The 23454-nt window shown below is 38.4% G+C and overlaps 4 protein-coding genes and 1 long non-coding RNA gene across 6 annotated transcripts; 2 read left to right on the top strand and 3 right to left on the bottom strand.

The window, feature by feature from the left end:
- Positions 1–2253: 2253 nt before the first annotated feature.
- Positions 2254–15085, bottom strand: LOC110857687. The gene is made up of 9 exons (XM_022106294.2): positions 14900–15085; positions 14404–14821; positions 13074–14328; positions 12792–12974; positions 12612–12713; positions 12126–12540; positions 3175–12056; positions 2895–3100; positions 2254–2825 (listed from the first exon to the last, which is right to left on the bottom strand). The coding sequence occupies exons 1-9, from the start codon at positions 14923–14925 to the stop codon at positions 2754–2756; spliced, it is 11559 nt and encodes a 3852-aa protein (XP_021961986.2). The 5' UTR covers positions 14926–15085; the 3' UTR covers positions 2254–2753.
- A 180-nt stretch (positions 15086–15265) lies between these two features.
- On the bottom strand, positions 15266–15919 carry LOC110857697. Its single transcript, XR_002548698.2, has 2 exons — positions 15656–15919; positions 15266–15592 (listed from the first exon to the last, which is right to left on the bottom strand). It is a non-coding gene; the product is annotated as an uncharacterized LOC110857697 (long non-coding RNA).
- Positions 15920–16187: 268 nt separating this feature from the next.
- LOC118438193 lies at positions 16188–17479 on the top strand. Its single transcript, XM_035858055.1, has 4 exons — positions 16188–16691; positions 16783–16942; positions 17002–17093; positions 17183–17479. The coding sequence occupies exons 1-4, from the start codon at positions 16437–16439 to the stop codon at positions 17444–17446; spliced, it is 771 nt and encodes a 256-aa protein (XP_035713948.1). The 5' UTR covers positions 16188–16436; the 3' UTR covers positions 17447–17479.
- On the bottom strand, positions 17455–20300 carry LOC110857548 (85/88 kDa calcium-independent phospholipase A2). Its single transcript, XM_022106135.2, has 9 exons — positions 20071–20300; positions 19934–19978; positions 19427–19875; positions 19227–19346; positions 19069–19165; positions 18776–19011; positions 18417–18693; positions 18176–18331; positions 17455–18106 (listed from the first exon to the last, which is right to left on the bottom strand). The coding sequence occupies exons 1-9, from the start codon at positions 20146–20148 to the stop codon at positions 17903–17905; spliced, it is 1662 nt and encodes a 553-aa protein (XP_021961827.1). The 5' UTR covers positions 20149–20300; the 3' UTR covers positions 17455–17902.
- A 1443-nt stretch (positions 20301–21743) lies between these two features.
- Positions 21744–23454, top strand: LOC110857614. Of its 2 annotated transcripts, XM_035858190.1 has the most exons (3): positions 21744–22417; positions 22475–23023; positions 23101–23454. In XM_035858190.1, the coding sequence occupies exons 1-3, from the start codon at positions 22142–22144 to the stop codon at positions 23200–23202; spliced, it is 927 nt and encodes a 308-aa protein (XP_035714083.1). In that variant the 5' UTR covers positions 21744–22141; the 3' UTR covers positions 23203–23454. The 2 variants fall into 2 exon arrangements, with proteins under 2 accessions (XP_035714083.1, XP_021961904.1); XM_022106212.2 differs by having other exon boundaries at positions 21745–23023.

Here is a 23454-nt window from a genome sequence, read left to right as displayed (position 1 = left end):
ACTTTGACCCCTAATAATTTTCTTTCAGAGGGACCATTCGGCGGAACGATAAGCGCCATGTGATTCCTAATTTTTGGCTTGATTTTTTGATATAATTCGTTAGTCAATCCCGGTGTAGCTTGAAAAAAGGTCCCATTGTGAGCGTACATCAACCTACCTATATCTCGCATACTTAATGCGTACTTTATTTAATGATTCTTTATGTATGTACATACATAGGAAAAGTTTGATTTGAATGTTTGATTATCATAAGTAGTAACTGTGGCATTTATGAAAGATACCTTCAATAATTCGAATTTGTTAACTTAGGTTCACTCAATGTAAAATCTTTAATAAAACGAACACCTCTCTTTCACAAGAACATCATATCTACTTGTTATTTTATTTGTCCAGAAAGATTCGATGTTACGTGCGTGTGCATATCCGACAGGGTTAATGTTGGCAAGCTTTTCTGGGTCGTCTTGACCCTTAATCCTGTTCAAACATCTCTCGAATCCTCTCGGAGGGAGAAAACATAGAGTAGACTTGGTCGTTGTTTAAGTAGGACACACGTGTCGACATGATAGATACTGTAGGAAAAACTTATATATTAACTAATGTATATGCTATCTTACAAATACCGATATTTGCAATTTTGTCAGCATTTTTTCTATTCCTATAAATTTAAGTAAATGTACCCATTTATTCCCACGTAAAATCTGCACTTAAAATAAATTCATACAATAATAATTCCAAACCAAACTAATTTAATAAACTGAAGACTGGAGAAGTCTTTCTTCAGGTGAGGTACTTAAAGAATATTTTTAAAGATTTTGACCCAAGTCTCAATGTACCATCGGAGTGGGTTTCATCTGTATTTGAAATATTAATTAATGTGTATTTATGTGCATGTATGTGAAACTTTACTGCTCTGTAATTTTTTCATGCCATTTTTAGAGCAATTTCGCTTTATTAGCTGAAAGAAAAATTGATTTTTTCGATCATATGGTACCAAATTGTAAATTTATTTTAGCAATTTTACGTGAATGGACTAGTGGCCATTAATAAATTTTAAATAAATCGGTTATTTTTAGACATAGAGATAGATATAGGTCCCTCATCCTGAAGCCGTTCACATGCTTTCTGAAACGTCTTTGTATTTATTAGCTTTAACCCTCGCATGGCCACGGTGACCACACTGCGCGACCTGTCAATCTCTTACAGTACGGGGACAGCCCTTTACGATAAAAATCGGGAAGTCGCCTACATATTTGGTACTGAACCACGCCCGTCAAACAATACTGCTGCCCCCACATTAGAAGGAGCCCCGATTCTCGAGTATAATCCAAGCACGGATACTTCGAGGATTGTATACTTTTCAAATTTTCCCGGGATAACGCGGTTCATGCGAGCATCCGCAACGGATGACAAGAGAGGAGCAGGCTACATTATTGGCGGGTTTAATTCAAATGGAAGCATTTTGCAAGTTGACTATACCACACGTCAAGTTGGTAATATCTCGGTACAAAATCTTCCCGGAGTAGAAAATGGGACCATACTTGACCGACCTGCGACCATTTTTGTTCCCAAATTGGATCGCATCTACATCCTGGGAGGAGCACTGACACGGTTTAATACAACCACAAATCTGGTGGAATCCACTACTGTGCTGGATGACATATATTATATTGATTTGCTTCGGAAGGATGAAACTGAGACGACGACCGCACCCACCACCGACACACCGACAACACCCACGACTTCCATACCGATAAGTGCGGATTGTGCCAAAAAGCCGGACGGATTCTATCCAGATCCAGATGTTTGCAAAGCATTTTTTGGCTGCTTGGCTGGGAAGGGGTCGGATTATCTTTGTCCAAAAGAACTCTTATTTGATCCGGTTAAATTAAAGTGCAACTTTCCTCACTTGGTCGTCTGCAATTTCACCTACAAAAATAAACCGAATGGAATCTATGCAGACCCGAATTCAACGAAATGTGACACTTTCTTCGGCTGCATGAATGGGGTCAAAAATTCGTTTAAATGCCCAAATTTACTCGTGTTTGACAGGTCTGAGTTGCGTTGTAATTATCCGCTTTTTGTTAAATGGGATAACTCCAAGCGTTAATTAAGTTCAAAACTGATTTTCCTACATGTTTAGTTTTAATTTATATAAATACATAGAAACGCCAATTTTCAAATAATAGTATCCACATATATTTATACATGTTCATAAATTAAAGATGGGAATAAAATGAACAAGCAAAGTCGTAAAACGAATTGCATAATTCTGTTATTCTTTCATATACATGTGTACATACATATGTCCTACACTTTTTCTAGTGCTTTTGTGCTAAATAAATGGATTTATTTATTAATATTTATAGTCAGTCTGCGGTATTCGGGGACAATATAAGTGATTTATTTGAAAATTGATAGCCTTCAATTACCCAGTCAGCTTCATCAAGCATAAACATAAAAATTTGAAATAACAACACAATATAAACAAATCAGTCATTCACAGATTAGAATTGAAAAAGGGGGTTGTTTTGCATATTTGGTTAGAAGTATAAAGATGAATATTATTAGAAAATTATTTATTTATACGTATTTAGGAGGTAATAAATGATTCAATATGTGTATTAAGATTTAAGCGTATATAATAAAGTTGACGTAGTATAGTATAAGCAAATGCAATTATAGTTTTTAAATGGCACTAACACACTTGTGTACATAATAATAAATTCTCAAATCACATCTTTCCTTTCAATGAATCAAGCATCACTGGTCATAATTTCTTCGCTTTCATTTAAATTATTGTCCTCGTCCAATTCATTTTCTTGACCCTGTAAATAAATAATGTAGAAAATTGGCAGTTCCGTGTTTTCGACATTATTAAAGATGCACTTATTTACCATATTCAGTTTTTGCAGTTCTGCATAAATATTCCGCGTCAGCTCTTGTTGGGACAATCTAAAATTTTTTGTGGAAGAATTATCCTCCAAAATTGATGAGTCTGTCGTTGACTGTAATATTTCTATGATTGGAGTTTTTAAGAAGGACACAAAACTATCTTTGAATGAAGTCCTCCACCTCGCCAATTCTCCATCGTTCCTATCCACTGGAATATTTGCATAAAGTTTTAGCATACTTAAAAAATTTGCATTGTTTGATTACAATATAAGTTAAACTTACTAATTTCATCGAGTGGAGTTCTACTGCTTGCCCTTTCGTGCAACAAGGTCTTCATTCTGCGTAAAATAGCTATCCCAACTTTATCAATTTGTTCAATCACTGCTCCCAGTTTGTATTTGAGCCTCGATTCCAAAAATCCATGCGCACTTTCAGCAAGCAGCCCGGTACTCTCTCCTTCTATCAATGAGGTGAGATAATTGGACATAAATCGAGGCAACTCGGCCTTCAGATTGTCAACAGCTTCTCGAAATCCACGTTCCGTCGCGTGTCTTGCAGCAGAAATTGTTCTCTTGACCTCAGCACTTTGCAGGACATCCTCTCTCGCCAGGTCGTAGCACTCTTGAACGTCAACCTCTGTCAGGATGACGTTACATCGTACCACCTCACAAACCTCGGAATACTCCAATCCGGCAAATAGCTTACTAATAAACCGCGAAACAATCAGTTTCTCTGCTAGACCCACAACTTTCTCTTGAATCCAATCGCTATCAATGATTGTCCCCGTTAATGCCAAGACCTCCCACAACACTGGCATTATTGGGGCAAGAGATGACACTACCTTGAATGGAAGGGATCTTTTTGAATTGGTAGTTTGAGAAGACTTGGAATTTCCAGAGAAGCAAAAGTCGATCAAGATGAAAACGCTCTTCTCTAAGAGCAAATTCTTGTAGAACTTGGATCTCTCTTCATCCTTCCACGTGTCCGAATGCCAGTATGATTGTTCCGAGAAAAGTGCCAACTCATTATTAATTTTGGCAACGGCAACCGATACGAGAAACCCGAGAAGTCCTGCACCCATGGCAGCACCGCCACCTATCACAGCAAAGGTGATCCCCATCGCCGTTAAATTGATGGCTGGCACAGCAGCTTGAATATATCTTGGATTTTGCCACCAGGAATCGGTCATATTGCACTTGATTACATGGGTCACCCCGAAAGAGTCGAATTGTACCAAGGTGTGGGCAAATCGGTACCAATCCGCTTCGAAAAGCGTGGTTATAGTTGGGGTCATTTTGAGCCTTAGTTTCCCTTTAGTTCGTAGTAGTCCAAAACTTTTGAGGATAGAGAGGAACAAAGTGTTCGCATAGTTTTCCTTTCCAGGGAAATATTCTGATCCGATCAATTGCACGCTTCTGGTAATACATTTTTTTAGGCGTTTCTGAAATTCGGTATTATCACCGAGAGGAATTTGAAATCGTTCCGGTTTTAAGATATTTTTTTCAAGTAGGAAAATTTCCAATTCCATTTCTGCAAGAGGTACGGTATCTGCGAGATCAAGTTGGGAGAGGAGAAGGTCGGTAGAAAACCAGGGGGTTAAAATTTTACGGAATTTTTCTAATTTTGTAGGTATCCCCAGATAACTGTCTGATTCGGAATTATAAAAAACGGTCGGTTTGAGGATGGCACATCTTGTCGAAATTTCTTCAATGTAACCAACTTGACCAAGAATTGGCATAATTTCTCCGAATTCGCTTCTACTGAATCCATATTGCTGGCATTTTTCAAATAAAGTATTGGAACACACTTTGCCATTATTTTCTGTCAGAAACTTGAGAAGTGAGGGGATAATTTCTTTCTGTCGGGGGGACGATAAATTTTCCCGCAGTGTCGAAAATTTCTGCACAGACTCCAAATTTATAGAAATTATTGGGACGGTCACAGCTTGTTCTGATTCAAAAATAGTAAGTTTCATTAAATTCCATAAGGTGTCCTTCGTGTGGAAAAAACCTGTTAGGTTCAGAGATGACAAAGTGGAACAGGAATTTGTTGGTGATGGGGTTCTCAAGTATTTTGCAAATGACTTTGTGAAATCCGTGTGTAAATATGAAAGGGATATTGGCCATTCGTCAAGTTGAAGCGATTTGTGTGACCCCTTTAAAACGAGGCAATCTTCCGAATCGATGCAGACTTTTTGGTTAAGTCGGATAGGTTTAAATGGACAGATTTGGTCTGATCTGAATTCTTGTCTAATTTTATCAAATACTTGGGAGACGGATTGCTCAAGACGTTTGGTGTCTTCGGGACTAAGTGAGTTATTTTCCAGGTGCGCACCTGCTATCGTAGCATTCTTCAAATATTCCCAGTCTACCTCGAATCCGATCATGCAATCCACTGATCGTTCAAGTCTCGACCAAACTTCCATTTCTTGTCTGATCTTGTTCAAATTGTCATCTTTACTGTAAGTCCCCCTGCCTGATTGGGACTCTAAGGATTGCGCGTGCTCCATTGACTTGATCTGATTCCAAGAGTCCTTTACACGCTGGGATATCAGAGCCTTGGACTGTTTTAATAAATGGAGAGCCACCCGACGGGTCAGCAATTTGTCGGGATTCGGCTGAAGAAGTAATGTTGCTTGGTAGTAGAGCGCCATCTCTGCAATTGGCCCATCCTCGTTTATGATTCTTTGAAAACAGGTCATTGCTTGAGAATATGATTCCTCACTCCGTACGTTTTGATAATAGTTGGCAAGTCTTAACAGCTCGGAGGGTCCCTGAGCTAGTCCAATCGTCATAAGACTCGCGGTACGAATTGTAGTACATATTGCAGTCTCGAACTTTGAAAACTGTTCCAATACCTGCTTCTCTGTAAGGTTAGGTTTGTAGTCCATCTCTTCTAACCAGAATGCCCACCTATTTTTCAGGAATTCGAGTTGAATATCGACAAATTCTGGGAACTGATTGTACTTTTGGCTCAATTCGTCGTTCACTTGGGTTCGGAAAGAGACATATTTTTCGTAAAGGTTCTCCTCCTTTAGCAACTTTTGCAGAACGTGAAGTCTAAAAGTATTCAGATGGGTCGCGTCCTCTATATTTTTCTGGTCGACAAGTCGGATGAACTGGGTCACCATGTCTGGCGAAGAATCTTCACTCTCCTTCAATAAAATGTACCGCAAACTCCCGGGGTCTTTCCCACGCGCTACTCTGCCCTCCCCCTGCACTCGGGTCCTTTTGCTCATGGGAAGATTTGTCATGATCAAATAAAGTCCACCAATCTCCCGAAGTTGGCCACTGATACCGACGTCCGTCCCTCGTGCAGCGATGTTGCTCGCGATTATTATCCGTCTCCTCTCGACACATTTGAGCTCATCTTGATAAAGCTGTTCTTGATAGGAGCTCGTGTACAGGACAATTCGGATTGATTCGTCCCAACCAAACTCTGCTTGGACTCGGCTGCCCAATTCCAGTGTGAAAAGGACAGTGTCACACAAGGCTAAAATGCTCCCGTCGTTTTCTAAACATTTCTTAATTTCGGCGATGATTTCGTCAAGTTGAGAATCCCGTGTGTCACAGAGGATTGGAGTTTGAATTGAAATCTTCCTCCGGTAAGATCTCGGCATTGAGAAAAATTCCAATTTGTAACAAATCTGGAGTAGATTACGCTCCGCATGGGACCCCAAAGTTCCCGTCATTCCGATTAAGTGGTTCTCAAATTGTGCAAAGTAGCCCAAATTTGAGATAAAGTCGGCCTTTAGCATTGTTTGGGTCAGCCGTTCACCGTGACAAAGTTGTAAAAATTGGTGTAAATGAGTCCACGTTAAATCTGGCTGCTCCACCCCAACGCTGTTATCCATCACGGTGATCTTGTCTCGGTAAAGGGGTCTCTTGGCGAAGACGAATTTGTCGTTGAGGATAAGTTTGAGGGATTGAAAGGCTAACGAAATCCAGGTGGGGAGACCTAATCGAACGAACTCGGTCATGTATTTGGGCATCGGGATTATTCCTTGGCTCAACTGCCCATTAATGATGGAGCTAACTTTTGCAGATTTGTCCTCCTGGGTTAGAAACTCTTCATCCTTCTTCAGCACCCGCTGAACTGCCAAGTAAATTTGAATATAGAGTGAATTCATGTATCTCATGTCGGGAATGGTGTGTCCGAGGTAGGTCACATTTTCGGCTCGGTCCAAAAGAAGGCTGTCGACTTCATCGATAATGACGCGGTCTGCAGTGCGACCACAGAGAATGGACGTTGTCCCTTTCGAAGAGAGAAAGTCTTTATGCAAAGTGGCCAAGTCGGAGTAAATTACTTGACAATGTTGGTAACACGCAGACCTCAAAGCTGTATTATTTCTAACGTCCCCCATGCAAATTTGAGCTGCCCGGATTTCAAAAAGCTCATAAAGTTTGGCAACTTGATCCAATGTTTCCTTCGCCAGGACCGCGCTGCTCGTGATGACATCGGTGTTAAGACCAGCCAAACTTAGGATGACTGCGATTACGGCGCCCACCACGGATTTGCCTTCGCCGGTGGGAATTTCACCGATAATGCTCCTCCCACGATTTAGGGTTTGTTCGAGATAGATTAGAATTGCTAGGACCTGTGTGGGGCGGAGGGTCATGGGGTGGTTGGGAGCAGATCCACATGTGAGGACGAGTTCGACGCCGCGATACAAAACGGCGACGCACTCGGTTAGTTTAGCCGTGATGGATGGAAGTGGTTCCGCATTTGACGTGAATCCATTTTCTCGAATCCAGTTCTTAATTTGTTGCTCATTCCAAGAATCACAAGTTTCCCGGAAAGCTGTAACTTGGTTATACATATCGAGAAGCTTGTGATTGTCTAGTAACTTTTCCCGGATGTCTGCATTATTTACAGAGATGTCCATCATGTTGAACACTGTTTCCACGTCAATTTCACTGGTAGAATTTTCATTTTTAAAACCATCTCGAATACTTTCCATCCTTTTCGAGTCAGGCAGGCGATGTCCATCGCGTAGTTTCAATTCTGTGTTAATTTTTTCCGTTGCTTTTCCAACTCCTTCTTCGGACAAGATAAGTTCTGACCCGTCCTGGCTCAATAAGTCTCTTAGCACTTCAGATTCATCTGAAGTCAAACTTTCTTTGCAAAACAATGGCAGGAGACGATTTTCTATGAATTGTGGATCATAACTATTTTTTAGGTCAGTTATAATCTTGGCTGTTTCTTTATCACATTTCCATTTTGACATGGTGACATATTTCTGAATGACTTCGGGCCAAAGCGTTATTGGAGTTTTTATCATGTCCTCTCCAAGCAGAGAAATATTTTCTTGAGATGTTTCCTTGATGTACGAAGTTAACGAAATAATTATGTGATTAAACTGCTTTGGTGGGGTGACTAAAGTATTCCGCTCGTCAAGTTGTAGTTCTTCGAAAACCTTTTGTCCCAGAATGTTGAGAAGTAAGGAATTTTCTTCTTTGGAACATTTTATTAATTCGGTTAAGTTATCGCTAAAATATTTGCCCTCTTGTTGTCCATGACGTTTCAAATATGAATCATAGGCTACTTGAAGTAAAACTTGGACCCATTCCTTGGTAAATGTAGTGTTTAACGCAAGAGTTAGTTGATTGATGAATTTCTCATCTTGATGATTGCACTGTAATATGGCGGACAAAATGGGAAAAACTGTTGCAAAATTCTGGTCAGTGAGTGGATCCAGAATTAAGCGTTTCAGGATAAATTGTAACAAGTTAAGAAACTCGTCTTCCGGGAAAGATTTTATGTTACACAGGTCAACATTTGGTTCAGTTTGTTCCAGAAATTTTGAAACTATCCCCTCCAAAATTTTGCCATTTTGGTATGCTGCGATCAACGAGGAGGAATAGATTTGAGTGAAAATATCCCACCAAAAGTTACAATTTTTCAGATAGATTTGATTTATGATATCGTCCAGTGTCAATGCAGTAATTGGTTTCCAATTTAATAAGCGATCCAGAACTGTTTTCCTGTAGTCTAGTTTTGGAATAAATTCAAAGAATTCGAAAATCCTGGCGTCCCGAGGGTCCAATTTTGATATCAAATTTAGAATTATGACTTCCTTCCTGGCTGTCTCAATTGGACTTTGATTTTTCATGTTGGCAAAAAGTGATGAGAGCAATTTTGGCGTAGGATTTTCTGCTGAAATCCAAGAATCTGTCAGTTCCCATGGCAACGACGTGACAACATCTTGCAGTGAAAAATGATTCATAATAATTCGGATTCCCATACGTAGCTGGTCTAATTGGTTTGGGACATGATTGAATTTCCGGAAATCATTCATGGTGGGATGCCTTCTGTTGAGTTCTAACGTACCAAAAAACTTATTAACTTCATTTCCATATGAATTTTGATGTTCCAAGTTAGGAATAAGGTCGTCGAATAAGGCTCGGAATTTTGAAACAACTTTTTCCTCAATGTAATAATTATCTTCAGTTTGGGTAAGATGTGAATCAAAGGTTGAAATAAATGTCCAAATTTTTTCATGAAATTTTGAAAGTAAAATCACCTCCTGTTCTTGGTGTTCATTACTGACTGATGTTTTAAAAATTGTCCACGATTCTAGCAAGATTTTCATAAACTTTTTCAAATTTGAAAACTCTTTAGAAATCCGTTGCCCAAAGTTATTGACTTTTATTAGAATGTGACCCTTCAAAAATTGCATTTTCTCATACGCATTTCCATCAATGGTGAGACGGACAATATTTTCCAATCGTTGCAAAGAGAAATTTATCAACTCCGATGATGAGTTGATGGTTTGCTTGAATTTGTAAATCCGCTTCAATAACTGTGTTCCCTTATCGGAGACAATTTTGTGTAAATTTTTCAGGTTGTCAGTGCTCGAGTTCTCCATGACGCCAAATTGCGCAGAGTATCTTGTCCACTCGATGATAAGTTGAGTGCTGCAGATTTCCAAGAGTTGAATTGTGGTTGGTATCACGATGTAATTTTCATTCAAAAATTGAAAATTTAAAGTAAGCGATGAAATGACGACTCCAACGAAGTCTAGGACACTTCTTACATCTCGCTGATTGACATTTGTTGCGAAAAATTCTTGAATTTTGACCATGAATGCAGAAATGTCGTCATTATCTTCCAATCCAGATAACGATTTCAATAGGAAATCCCAACATTTTGGTTGTAGCTCGAACCTAAGCATGTTGTAGACATAATTGTCCATGGAGCTTATTGAAATACTTCTTGTAAGATTTGAATCCATGGGCTGAGGAACTTTGAAAATTGTGAGCGTATCCTCCAAAAAAGTTGGTGTTAGGGCAAACAGGTGAAATTTGAAGTATTCAATAATTCTTTGACGTAGAATTGCCTCGTCGTGTAGATGAGATGGGAGAAGGGTTGAAATTGGGGGCTGTCCAATCATCATAATTTCCGAGCTTGCAAACCAATCAATCCCGAGACTCAATTTTTCTTGGAATTTGTCGAGATCTTGGAGCTTGTTGGTTTTCACTTTCGTAACATAGTCCATAATGATTTCGTTGTAGCATGAGCTGAGGTGAATAAGGCTGATTTGACCATTCACAACGTAAGTTTCGAGAGAGGCAAATAGATCCTTGATAATGGTGGCGTACTTTTGTGAGGTTTCTAAAAAATTGTGAGCAAAATGTGGGTCAGATTGAAGCGAAGTCTTGCATTGCATAAGTGCAAATGATAATTTCATAGGGTTTATAATTGGTACTGGTTCTGAAATGTGTTCCTCCTCGCTAGTAATATGTTCCCACTCGTCTGCCTCACTTCCGATTTGTGCAAGTATTTTTGAAAATGTGATGGCGTAAAAGTCATAATTTGTCGTGGTAAACTGTGAAATCAAGTCGTTGTAGATTTCTTTCTTTTGGATATAATTCAATTGGATGAGAGGATTTTCATCAAGTTGTACAATTTTAGAAATAAATACCGGATCCATGTTGAATTCATGCATTGTCGTAATGAAAGCTTGAGTAGTTTGTGCGGTGTACATTGTGTCTGTCGTAGCTATCAAGCTTGAACATGACTTTGTTGATAATAATTCCTGGTTGGAAATCGCCCAATCTTTGACCGCCTGCAATTCTTCAGTTGAACAGGTTACGAAGGGAAGTATGAAATTGAGACGATTTGCTTCAACGCCTGCGCCTATGTAAACATTTCCACTATTATTCTTAGGAAAATAAAATGCTTTCATTTCATTTTCCGCAGTTGTTCCGGATGTATATTTGAGTTCCAGATCGACGCACTTAGCTGCCATGACGACAAGGAAAGTTTTCTTATCGAGAGTTAAGTTAGTTTCAACGCCTTTATCTAGTCTAGTTAAAAGGTAAAATTCCTTGCGGGTGAGGTTGATATCGTTATTGTTTAGGCTATTGATCATTTTCTGACATCCGATCACCGTGCTGGACACATCGTTCCGAAAAGTTGTAAAAAGTTTGTTGAATACTTGGAAAAATAATTTTTTGTCCCAAGTCAATTCGGTCAATTCGTGAAGAAGTGAGTCTTCCGAGTCGATCGGAATATCCAAATTGCATGGCTTATCACACAGTGTAAGGAGTGAGAAGAGATGTGGAATGTTAGAAAAGCGACCTACGATTTTGTTTATATTTTCACCCAATAATTCGACAAGCTTTAACGTCTTTGGTTTGTGATGTAAGAGAAATTTGACGTTTTCACAGAGTCGTCCACTCGTGACGTAGTGGATTTGATATGCTTCATCAGGTTTGGAGTTTACATCGTCTGATTTTGAAGCTAGTTTTTTTAGTAGTGGACGTAGCAGGTAGTTCTTGATTTGATTGAATTCAGAGGGATGCTTATCCTGATTGGTGGACAAGTATGACAGAGTTTCGCACCAGTGTGGTAATAAGGATCGCATGCTGATAAGCTTGGTCTCATCTTGATTGATTGTCAACAGATTCCAAAACTCTGTCAAGATTTGATCACTGTCATTGTCGCGATGCAAGATTGATGATGGAAGGATTTGAGCAAGTTGATTATGCTCAGGAGTTTGTGCACCAAAAAAATTAGCGACTCGAGAGGTGCAGACTGCAGATTTTGCACGATTGAAATACTCGCCCACATAATTGTTTGCAAATTTGATTTTTTTCTGCATAGTTTTCAGCACTCCGCGTTGACTTCTTGACTGGTGAATGGTTTTATGCAAGGCTTCTCTATTGAGGAGAAAATACATTTAATTTACATAGTTAATATTTATTTGCATATTTATTTCTAACACAAACCTATCCAAAGTTTCGCCTTGCTTTTCTGACTTTAAAATTGCAGTCCATGTTTCGTTCACTAGATTCAAGTTGACTTTTTTATCGATATTTTCAGATTGTTGAACTTTCTGCTTTATTTTTCTTCCATCCTTCCCTTTGTCACCAGGACCGTGTTGATATGCTTTTATTTCCTGAAGGGACCGTTTCACTTCGACGTCATATCCAAGCAGTCGCCCGTCACTGGTGCCGAATATTCTTGCCACTTTTGAGACAACGTTAAAAACTTTGAACAATCTTAACTCTCCTAATTGTAGGATAGGCTTTCGGCCTACACCAAATCGAAATATGGCCATAGTTGGTTCTGGTGCCTTGAGAAAGTGCCAAGCTTCAGCACCATCTACAGCGCCGCCGTCACCGCCAGCACCACCACGACCAGCTATGTTTACAATGTTTTGTTAATTTTTTATGGTGGTCAATACCTTGTCGAATCTTTAACTCTTGTCATACCTTCTCCTGGAATGCCATCTTTACCATTTTTCTCATCTTTGCTGTCACATATCACTCTGATATTGTCAAGTCCTTTCAAAGTAATCTCGCCACCTTTTCCACCTGCGCCACAGATCATGATGTACATTTATTTAAGATATTTAGACAAACCCCATCATTGATTTATGATAATCAACGCACCTGCGCCTGCGAGGCCCCCATCGCCGCCATCTCCTCCCTTCATTCCCCTCTCACCAGGCGTCCCGGATTCCACTTCCCTCCATTCGGGAGCTTTTGCGGTGCTGGGATTTCCGTCGACACCATTTTTACCCTTCGTACCAGGCATACCATCTTGACCATGAAGACCGTCAGAGCCATTCCCACCTACAAAAAAGGCAAAATTCAAGTTCACAATTTTTTAAATAATGAATAAATTATCTAAAATCGAGTTGCAAATAATTTCATTAATTTTGCAATAACCACCTTTTGCATGGATGTAGAGTACAAAGTCAACTTCAGCTTCAGCACTTTCGCACTGAATGAAAACGCTGCCTGCATTATCTCCCGGATTTCCGTCGGCTCCAGGACTTCCATCCCTTCCGGGTCGAAGTTTTTGAAATTCCTGTGTCGGAACAAGCCCATCCTTTCCGGAAGTGTCGATTGTAATTTGATTTCCGATGAGGGACAAAGTATTCGTGCAAATAATCAGATTGACCCCATTGAAAACTTTCTTGGGTAAATCTACGTTAAAATGCGTCTCCTTTGTCACGTATACCTCAACCCGGTGCAGCTTTGGGTTGGAACTATTTTGCAAATAATTGTTGACAATGGTCACCACGTTGCAGAGCGATAACCATGTCGCGGTAATTTTTAGGATGCCTGATTCTGGGTGGCTGTTAATTACTAATCGGTTGGCTTGGGTTTCAAGTATTTCAATAATAGTGTACAAATCATGCTCTGAAAGTGAATCCTTTAAGCTTGTAGAAAGTTGAGAGTCTCTAATTTCCGATATCACGAGAAGTTGGTCAACTCCTGTTTGAATTGTGTCTCGATGACGTAGCTTATCACAGATGGATAAAATCTTATCACGTGTCTTATCTTGGTAGATGACGTGTTTCAGTCTTGGCTTAAAGTCAATCAGTTTCAATGTTAAGCGCTGCCAGAGTAATTGATCTTCTTGACCGCCTTGGTTTTCAAGCCGATCAATTTCTGTGCAACAAAATTCCCTCAGCTCGGCCAGGTTATGCTTCTCTTTGGCTAAATTATGCAGTAGTAGAATGCTTCTGTCCATCACAGCCTTGGAAATTATTCCTGAGAAATGTTCTGATACTCGAGCTGCTACAAGGTCACGAAAGTCACCTTGGCTTTCGTATTGGGACAGGATTTTGAGCATCTTTATTGACTCTTGAAGCGCTTGATTGTCAAGGGAGATAATTAAGTTCATAATCACGGTGGTAATTGGTTCGTTGTTCGAATCTTGTTCCAACTTGTGCCACATTTTAGACTGGAATTCTTTAAGCTCGGAAACGGTGAGATGGCTGACATGATTTTCATAATAGCTCTGGATTTCTAATCCTTTGTTTTCCAGCCTTGTGAGAAGATCGTCCACGTAAGATTGTTCGCTAGAGAAAGTTTCCCTTTTGTGGATTAGGAGGCGATAGATAGTTTTATCTAGGATGGTTATCTTGGTCAAAATCGTGGCGCCTGGGTTGTCGACTTCCTTCGGGATGTGGAATCCCTAAAAATAAATATCAAATTAAATATAAATAGAATATAAATCAAAGGTTAAGTGCTGAATTTAATTTTAAATTACTTCCTCAGTCACGGTTTTGATGTAGATTCTGATTGGAGGAGTAGTTCCACAAATTTTACTAATTACAGTAGGAAATGATGAGCCGTTATTAGTGGTCAGGAAATTATCGGCACTCTGGACCAATTCACTTATGTCAGAATCCGATAATTTGTACAGTTTCTGAAAATGCGAAACGTCCAAAACGTCATCATCTCCATATGCACGAGATAGTTTTTGAAAAATTCCAATCAAAAAAGATTCCGTCCATGAGGAACATGATTGAGGACATAAAATTAGTTCCAAGTCGTCAAAGCGCTGAGTGTATGGTGTCAATTGGCTGGAGAAAGTGTCCATTGTCTTTCCGGCTGCTGCAGATGTGCTCGGTTTGCAATCCATATCAGTAGCACCTAGATTTTGTCGTGATGACAAGTAAGACGTGCTGTGAAACAAATTGACGATTAATTTAGTTTTAATGCTACAAAAGTTTTGCTCCCATTTTTATGAATAATTCACCCACCTGTTACATTTTCGCCTCTTTTCCATTAATTATGTACTTTTCTCACTTTTTCATACGAGCTTTTCTACATGGAATTGCACTGAATGGAGTATCACTTGCGAATTAATAATTGCTAATTGTAAACGTTTTCCATGGGATTTGGATGTTTTCAGTTTGTTTTAGTGTCTGATTTGCATTTGGTCGATGGTAAACTTTCGCTGGGTATAATGTGCAGTATTAGAAGATGTGATGTAAGTATGTACATATACGTATGTATATACACAGTACTGAAGTATGTTCATATGCACATGGTCTTTTGTGCTAACAATATGGACAACTTTTCTACATGCAAGATAGGAAAGGAATGAATGTTATATAACCAGGCTATTTTATTTAATGGAAAACGTATTCACGTAATTTATTGAGCAGAAAAAATTCATGAATAAATCCATAACAACTTCTTATACCACATATTTACGTATGTAACCGATCGATGAAAAAATTTTGGGCGGCGTCTGACAAATTGATTGACTCGTCAAAATGAATAAGGCTAGTAATTTGAATTAGTCCCGACGTCTTCGTTGATTATTTTCATATCCTGCGTTTTCATCCCGTGTCCCAGTAAATATAACAGTAAAAATACTGACGACGAGAACTATTGCAAGTGCAATAAGTCCTCCTGTTCCTCCTTGATCAGGCATGATTATTTATCACCTTAAATAGAAATGAAAAAGTTAGGAGTTTCCTACTTAAGGACAGATTCATGTAGAAGTATACTTTTCGTTTCCAAGTGTTGTGGATTCCGATGGGGGATGATGATATTCTATTTGATTATAGATCGTCCTTAACAAATTAATAATACTACAGCGAATAAAATATGGGTTAATAATTACTTAATCAAAACCCAAAACAATACTTTTGTATTTATCGACGCTTACGTTCTTATGTATTGAAAACTTGTACGATTTCGTGAAATGAATATAGAAAATTGAGAGCGAAGTTACATACATATGTATGATTGGAATCGTCCTGCTAAAAGCATCCTCAGTAATACTTACATTATGTAAGATACATACGTACATATCTGTGATTTGTTAAACATAACATAGTTTAGTAACTATATAGAAGATGAAACTGCATCCCAGTCGAGTTGTTTTTGTGATCCAGCTAACCGACATCCTACCTATGTAACAAATATTTACTTTATGCATATTTGCAGATTTCCATGCATCCATATAATTCTACATATGCAAGTGAATTTAGCTTGTCGTGTAAGTCCTTTGCAAATACAAACTTGCATGAAAACTTGTCAAGTTTCAGTTTTCTGCGCGTTGCGTGTTGCGAAATGTGATTTTAATTTATGTAGAAATTCTTTAAACAATGTAAAACTTCAGCTAAGTACGAAAATTTTTAGAATTATGCATCTGTCGATAGATCAATATCCCTGGCGGTCAGAGGCTTTCTCTCACAATGCGGAGAAAGTAGCGAGCTGAGTAAAAGCCATGAAACCGACTGCCCGACTTCCAGACGCCCCGGGTATAGCAATGGCTTTATTACCATGATATGCGATTTCTACAGCGAGGAGAAAGTGAAATGTGGTAATGCGACTGCATCTTTGTTATGGGACGCTATATACATGCCGAGATCAATAAAAATAAATGCAGCTGCAGCAGAGAGAAAGACGAAAACTGCGAGATTAACATGTAAAATTGTAACAAATCTCAGTATTTCTCGTATTTGGGGTGCATTAAAAATGCCACTGGCTCCTTCCAAGTGGAGGAAACCCTCCAAAATTGTTGCTATAGTTGATTTGGTAAGGTTTCATATCGAATTGTACATTGCTATCATGGTACATAAATAGGTACATAATACTACGGAAGATATGCTTACATTGTTTTTTTAAGATATTGAGCACTTTCTCCCTATTGGTGACCGTTTTGGCAGTGATTTGTCTAAGCTTGTATGGAGACGAGGATATGAAACGTGAGATTGCGGAGCGGCGTGCGAAGGACCCTTCAACAAGGGATTTGGATATCCTTTGGGAAAGAGTGGAGAGTGATGAAGGTACATATTTCATAAATGCAGTTCAAATTAGCTGACACAAAAAATGTAATTGTTTTCAGTAACCAAGCAGCAGATATTTTACGGAGTTGTCATCTTCGTGGAATTGATTACTATTTTGGCAGCGGCGAGATTTCTGGGCGCCACGAGCGAGGTACATGTGTAGGGAGATGATATTTCAAAAGATTTTTTTATAAATTTCGTGAAATTAATTAAAAATAATAAAATGGACTCCATTTTTAGGGCGTTGAACCCGTTGATGCAATGAAGAAGACGAGATGTTATCGGATCATGATAACAATATTCTTAGTGTTCCTGCTCGCCATACTTGTTCGCGTTGACAGAGCGGAACAGCAGTTCGTGACCTGGGGAAATTTTATCTTTCGGTGTATCTCCGTCATTGTGGTTGCCTTTTACACGAAGGAGTTGGACGTTGCACTTGATGCACTTGATGCTGCCGGTGGTCAAGAGATTGTTGGAGTTGAGAAAGAAGAGGACAAACTTTAAGGAGGATATTAATTATTAGCTGCAATTAAAAATTTAAATGTGGCTTTATTTTTAGCAAAAGTTTGCAAACATTTTTGCATATTTAAATATTCACTTATTCTGCACAATTACTGTGAACTTTCTAAAAATTCTGTTATGAAGATACCAAGAAACGTGCAGTTGGACGCTTAATTATGTAAACTTGAGATTCTAAAGTACCTGAATAGTTACGTCCGACATGATTATAATTTATAATTGATTTATTAAATAACAATTGAATTATGAAAAATATAAAATATCCTATCCTATATTTTTTCTTTAGTCGAAATTCAAAACTATCATGGACAAAAATTAATGAAAACTTAAGTATTACAACTTAATACGAAATGTTTAAGGATTGACATCACATATTTACATTTAATCACTTAACATATGCATTTGTTTCGAAACATAATTTGTTCACTTATACGTCTTTGATTAGCTGCAAATCGTTCTCAATTGGTCTGCAATGCTCAAAGTGTACACCCTTGTCTCAAATATTAAATTGATTAATTTGGCATCATCAGTCTCGTCCAACTCAATCAAGGTCGAAACTTGTGGATTTAATCGTATGTAATTTGACCCGATAAGATTGCACATTTCCATACCTCTCTGAATGATTGGCCCATTAGAGGCCGTAACCTAATCCAGATTATAGAGAATTTATTGTAGGATTTAAGCTAAATATGCACAAATATTATATTCCCAAACCTGCTCCAATAGTAGTTTCGAAAACCCTGGAACTTTCGTTATTAAACCGATTGGATCAGTAAAGAAGTTCCATACCGAAGGGTTCAAGCCCAACCCTTGGCTCCCACAATCTGTCAAACAAATTGAGGTTCCCAGTGACACGACGACAGTAGGGAGCTGTTTCATTTTCATGGAATTTTTTAAAAATTATGGTCTATGTATAAATATTATATGTATTTACATAGAATGTTATAACTTTTACCAAATCATGGTCATCTTCGAATAAATTTCGTTGACACCGTGACAATTCTGCTAATGCATCCAGCGTCGGATTATTAGCGACAAAACCTCCATCAACTAACGAATGGTGTTCCATCTGAAAGTAAAATGGGGCTGCGCCCGTTAACTTGGCCGCTTTCCAGATAAGCGTATCTTCATCGGTCTCCTCGTACGCGTCTGTTTGTCCGGTGGTAGGATAATTTCGAAAGAGATGAAGTTCTGGGGGCAGTTGAGTGACATTCGTTGCTGTCACCATTACTCTGAATGAGAGATGCTCGGTGAGCACATACATATTAAGTACATACTGCATTTTGTCGCAAAATGTATTATTTGCACTTGCACCTCATTCCGGTCAAACTATCAAGTCTTCTATTTTCCCCAAACATTTTCTTAAGAAAGTTTTCCAGTGGGGTGACTCCGTAGGCTTTCGCTCCCTTAAAAACACTGTCCTTCAGTTGGAAATACAGACCCTGGCATTCCATCACAGACTTTCCCGACGCTAAACCCAAACCCAGGATGCCACCGGTACTCGTTCCAGCGATGCAGTTAAAGTACTCTTGCGTAGTTTGGTTCATGATCTGGAGTTAAATTGTGGTAAAGAACTGAGACAAAATAATTGTTCCAACTTAAAACACCTTTTCGAAACATGTGAGCATCTGCGTGAGTACAACGCCTCGTATTCCACCCCCGTCCAGGCATAACAAATGATACTTTCTTTTTCCGGTTGACTTCCTAAGTCAAAATTTGATATTAAAACTTACGAAACTTTACATTTATGCAAGTACATAAATACCTGTCACATTTCAGCATTTTTACTAAATTATTGGCAACGTTGTCCCCAGCTTCGTCATTTTCGTCAGGTTCTTCATATTTGCAATCCCTTGAGCAGAGAGCGGGATTAAATTCCGGACATCTTAAGAACAAGTACAAAGAGATACATTAGTCTGAATCCGACACCAAAATTTGGTCAGAATTAGCACACATTCTACATACCGAGCTGCTTTGACAGCATGCATTACTGCGATGCCCTCCCTTGCCCAGGGTGCAGTATTTTCTCCTAACAAATGAAGCGCACTCATTCCCTTAGCATCCCGCAGATTTAGGTCGGCATTGAAGACGATGAGAGCTTTTAAGATGTCCAGAGAGCTGTCATTTGACCGTGCCACGAGGTGAAGAGGGGTCGTCTTTTTTCGGTGGGTGGTTAAATTCGGGTCGGCCATGTGACTTAAGAGAGTAACGACGAGTGGTAAGGAGCCTTTCGTGACCGCGGAGTGGAGGGGAGTTGACCCGTAAAGGTCTCTGAAATCGGTGGGACAGCCTTTCTCCAAGAGGATGGTGAGCATTTCCTTCACAACGAAGGTGTTAGGACGTCGTGTTTCTTGGGACGCAAGTACCCAATGTAGGGGGCCGCCGTTTTGGGGACTAGATTCGTCGTAAAACCACTGGAAATATATTTTTAGTTGCAGTTTCTAGTTGTAAGTAATAATCGAAGCAACTTACGTTAGATTCATCCTTGATAAAATGCAGGTATGATTCCAGCAGGGACTTTGAGAATTTGAGAAAATTTACAAATTGTAACGTTTCTACATATTTATACATTTGTACAATAATCGAATTGTTTGTGTAATTATATGAACCTTTAAGTCTTGTAAGCTAAAAGTTTGTATAGCTGCTTTGAACTTTGCAGAAATTTGTACCACGGGTTGATTGTCCATTTTAGAAATGTATTTCTTGCGTAATTTATGTAATACTTTAATTTGTTTAACGAATAAGATTATGTAATGCAATTATTGGTAAAATCATGGACAGATTGCATTGCAGATGAATCAGCTGCGATGTGGAATATGTATATGTACATATATTTAACTGATCTGACAAGGTACATTTTTTAGCAGCATTATGTGTACATTTGTGCTCCTTCGTCATTTACATACATACATACATCATGTACAAAGCGAGGATTAAATACTTATGTATGTACTATACACACGATCAGTTATATATGGATACAAAGCTACATTTCTCATCGCGTGATGTATGTACATACGAACTTTCTCTCCATTGCATACAACAGATTTCCATGAAAATTATTATTCTTCTACTTATCTCGGCATATTAAAGGTGGCATTTAATTAAAAAATTACTTCAGTCACATGGTATCCCTTATGTACATGGGAAAATGCACTTTTCATACTTTTTTTCTCTCAATGGCTAAAAATCACTTTGCAAAAATTTGTAGTGAGAATATTCACGACGCGTTATCATCGTTAGTAAACTTCTTTTACTCTGTGAAATTTTATTACATGCAAGTAAAAGTGCATATTTACTTCGCTTATAGTAAATATATATTTAGAACAATATATTCATATGCGCAGTTTCTCTCCACAATTGCATTTGTAATTTGACTTATTCAATTTTATAATACAATATTTGAAATATTGTGTTAGTACTTCAATATACAGAACAAGTGTATAAGCCCGTCTCCCTCCGGGCGAGAGCTTATTTGATTTTCGTGAAAATTAAGTCGGATTGTTTAAAATTCCTGCGAATGATTTTTTTCTATATAATTAGCTAGAAATGCCTGTTGGCGAGGGAAGTGAAACTTTCTCCATTTTTACTTCCGTCACGGAAAATTACTTTCACTTCCGTTGCAGACAAACATTTCCAGCTTATAATATACAGAATTACTAACATGCAGTAGTGGTACAGATGGCTTTCATGTAATTTTCGAAAACTATCGACCATCCTCTTATTTCTCACAAGAATGAAGAAATCCAGTATTTTATAAATATGCAATGTTTGATCATGGCGTCTACATGTACAGATGTAGATACCATGACCACATGTATACTATATGTATGATATCTTAACTATATGTCCGACTGACTATATATATATACACACACTTGTGAATAATAACAGCCTATGGTGGGGGGGATAGGCATGTACTTGAGATGACTTTGAATGTTTTGGTTAGATTGTGTATGACGGAGCAGAAATTCGGACAAAAAGTACATAATAATTATAATCAGTGTCAATCACTTAATGTTTTAATACTATGCATGTTAAGCTTGGTAGTATATAAATGCATCCATGCATATGCGTATTATGTACGCATCAATACAACTCATTGACTATATTATCTCGCGATACGGAGGTGTGTATGTACACATCAATTTATTTACAAAACATACCCAAAAGACTGGTTTGTTATGCATAATATACATATCTAATATGCATTTCATATACATTGTATTCGATTTGAAGAGTCTTATCATCAGACTCTGATGAATTCGAGTGCATACTTACTACAAATATCAATCAGACAAGTTAGAGTGGATTTCATTCATTGATTTATATAATTTCTACTTTTCCACGACGTGTACGCCTTGTTCAACCATAACCACACCACTCAAGCAAACCAGTCACATTCAAACGACAACGCATTAACGGTTTTTTTCAGCTGGGAAATAAGTAAAAGTAAAAATAACCCAGTGGTTGGACAAAGTTCAACAGTTATGTAAATAAATACATAATTTGTTGGGCATGGTAATGATTTTGCAATATCATTGTCTCCGCAAGTGATCGCCGGAGGTGTTGTATTGACAAATTGTTAGTGACTTGCACGTACATATATAAGTACATATATAAGTACGTACATAAAGCGAAATATGAACAGTAATTAACGCTACAGCAAACATATCAGAAATGGAAGGATTAACAGATTTTTCTGAAAATCACACATTTCACAATCCCGAATTGTTATTAAAACTAGTAAAATTTGGCGACTTGATCGAAATTCAAGACAAATTGAGACGACCACACAACAACAATTGGGTTTTATTTATTCGAGATGACTTTGTCCTGCACTTAATTGAAGAGGATTTTTCAGACAAAGTAAAATTTTCCGTGGATAAATTCACCGATATTTTCAACTTTTCCGAATCTCCATGTCGTGTCAACAACTTGGGAAAACTCGCCACTGTAAACAACGCCAAGTTAAGAAACATGAGTGATGAAATGATCCATGATTTAACGCAGGTTGAAAAATTTGACCTGCGATATCCAAAGCATCCCAGCCAACGACGCCAAATGCTGATGAGTGTCGTCAAGTATGACAAACCGCTGTGGTCATCCGTCGATGAGGAGGATGCGGAACGACGTCAAAGCGTCGAAGACTACTTTTGTGACCTCAATCCCTGGGGTTATCAGCATTACGAGGACGTTGCAAAAGTTGCTGTGCCCGGTGACCTGATCGAAATCAAGAGAAGCTCAGGTTTCTACAGACACTGGGCGGTTTACGTGGGTGACGGAGACTGCATCCATGTCGGGGAGCGAACAATTTGGAACTATAAAATCGTGAGGGAAAATTTGGCACAAATTTGTGCATTTGAAAAATATTTGGATATGTGTCGCGTAAATAATTTGGAAGAGTGGGTTGAGAGGAAAGGCGTCAAAGCAAAGAAGAGGAGTGACGTTGTTGCCATGGCGGAATCATTTTTGGGACATATGTTTGAGTTCCACCTGTTTAGAAATAATTGTGAACACTTTGCAACGTATTGCAAATTTGGGGATCCGATAAGTAGACAGGTAGCGGATTTATTTAGAAAAAGCTCAATTGCGGGTTGTACATATGTAACATTTTATGATTCTCAATTTTATTACAGGTTGAGCGTAAAACGGAATTGTTCGACGTGATTGTATTTGATTTCACACAATTCCAAGCTGAAGACAAGCATATTCCCAGAGGTGGGGGCAAGGTTTCGTGACCTACACCGTAGTAAAAAATCAGCTACGGACGTTATATTTATTTAAACCGGATTTTGTCGAATTTGGGAAGCTGTGCACAACTTCTATTCCTTGTTATAATTTAAAATATATATTTTAAATATAAGATACATTTAAAAACACATTTTACTTAATTTTAAGTAACAATTATGCATAATTAAGACTGGAACTTTAAAGTGCTTAAATCATATTTTTTTAAAAATAAATAGTAAACAATTTTTCCTACCTATGCA

The sequence above is a fragment of the Folsomia candida genome, unplaced genomic scaffold (genome assembly GCF_002217175.1).
Source record: "Folsomia candida strain VU population unplaced genomic scaffold, ASM221717v1 Fcan01_Sc019, whole genome shotgun sequence".
NCBI classification, from domain to species: Eukaryota; Metazoa; Arthropoda; class Collembola; order Entomobryomorpha; family Isotomidae; genus Folsomia; species Folsomia candida.
This window is presented reverse-complemented; position numbering and strand designations above follow the sequence as displayed.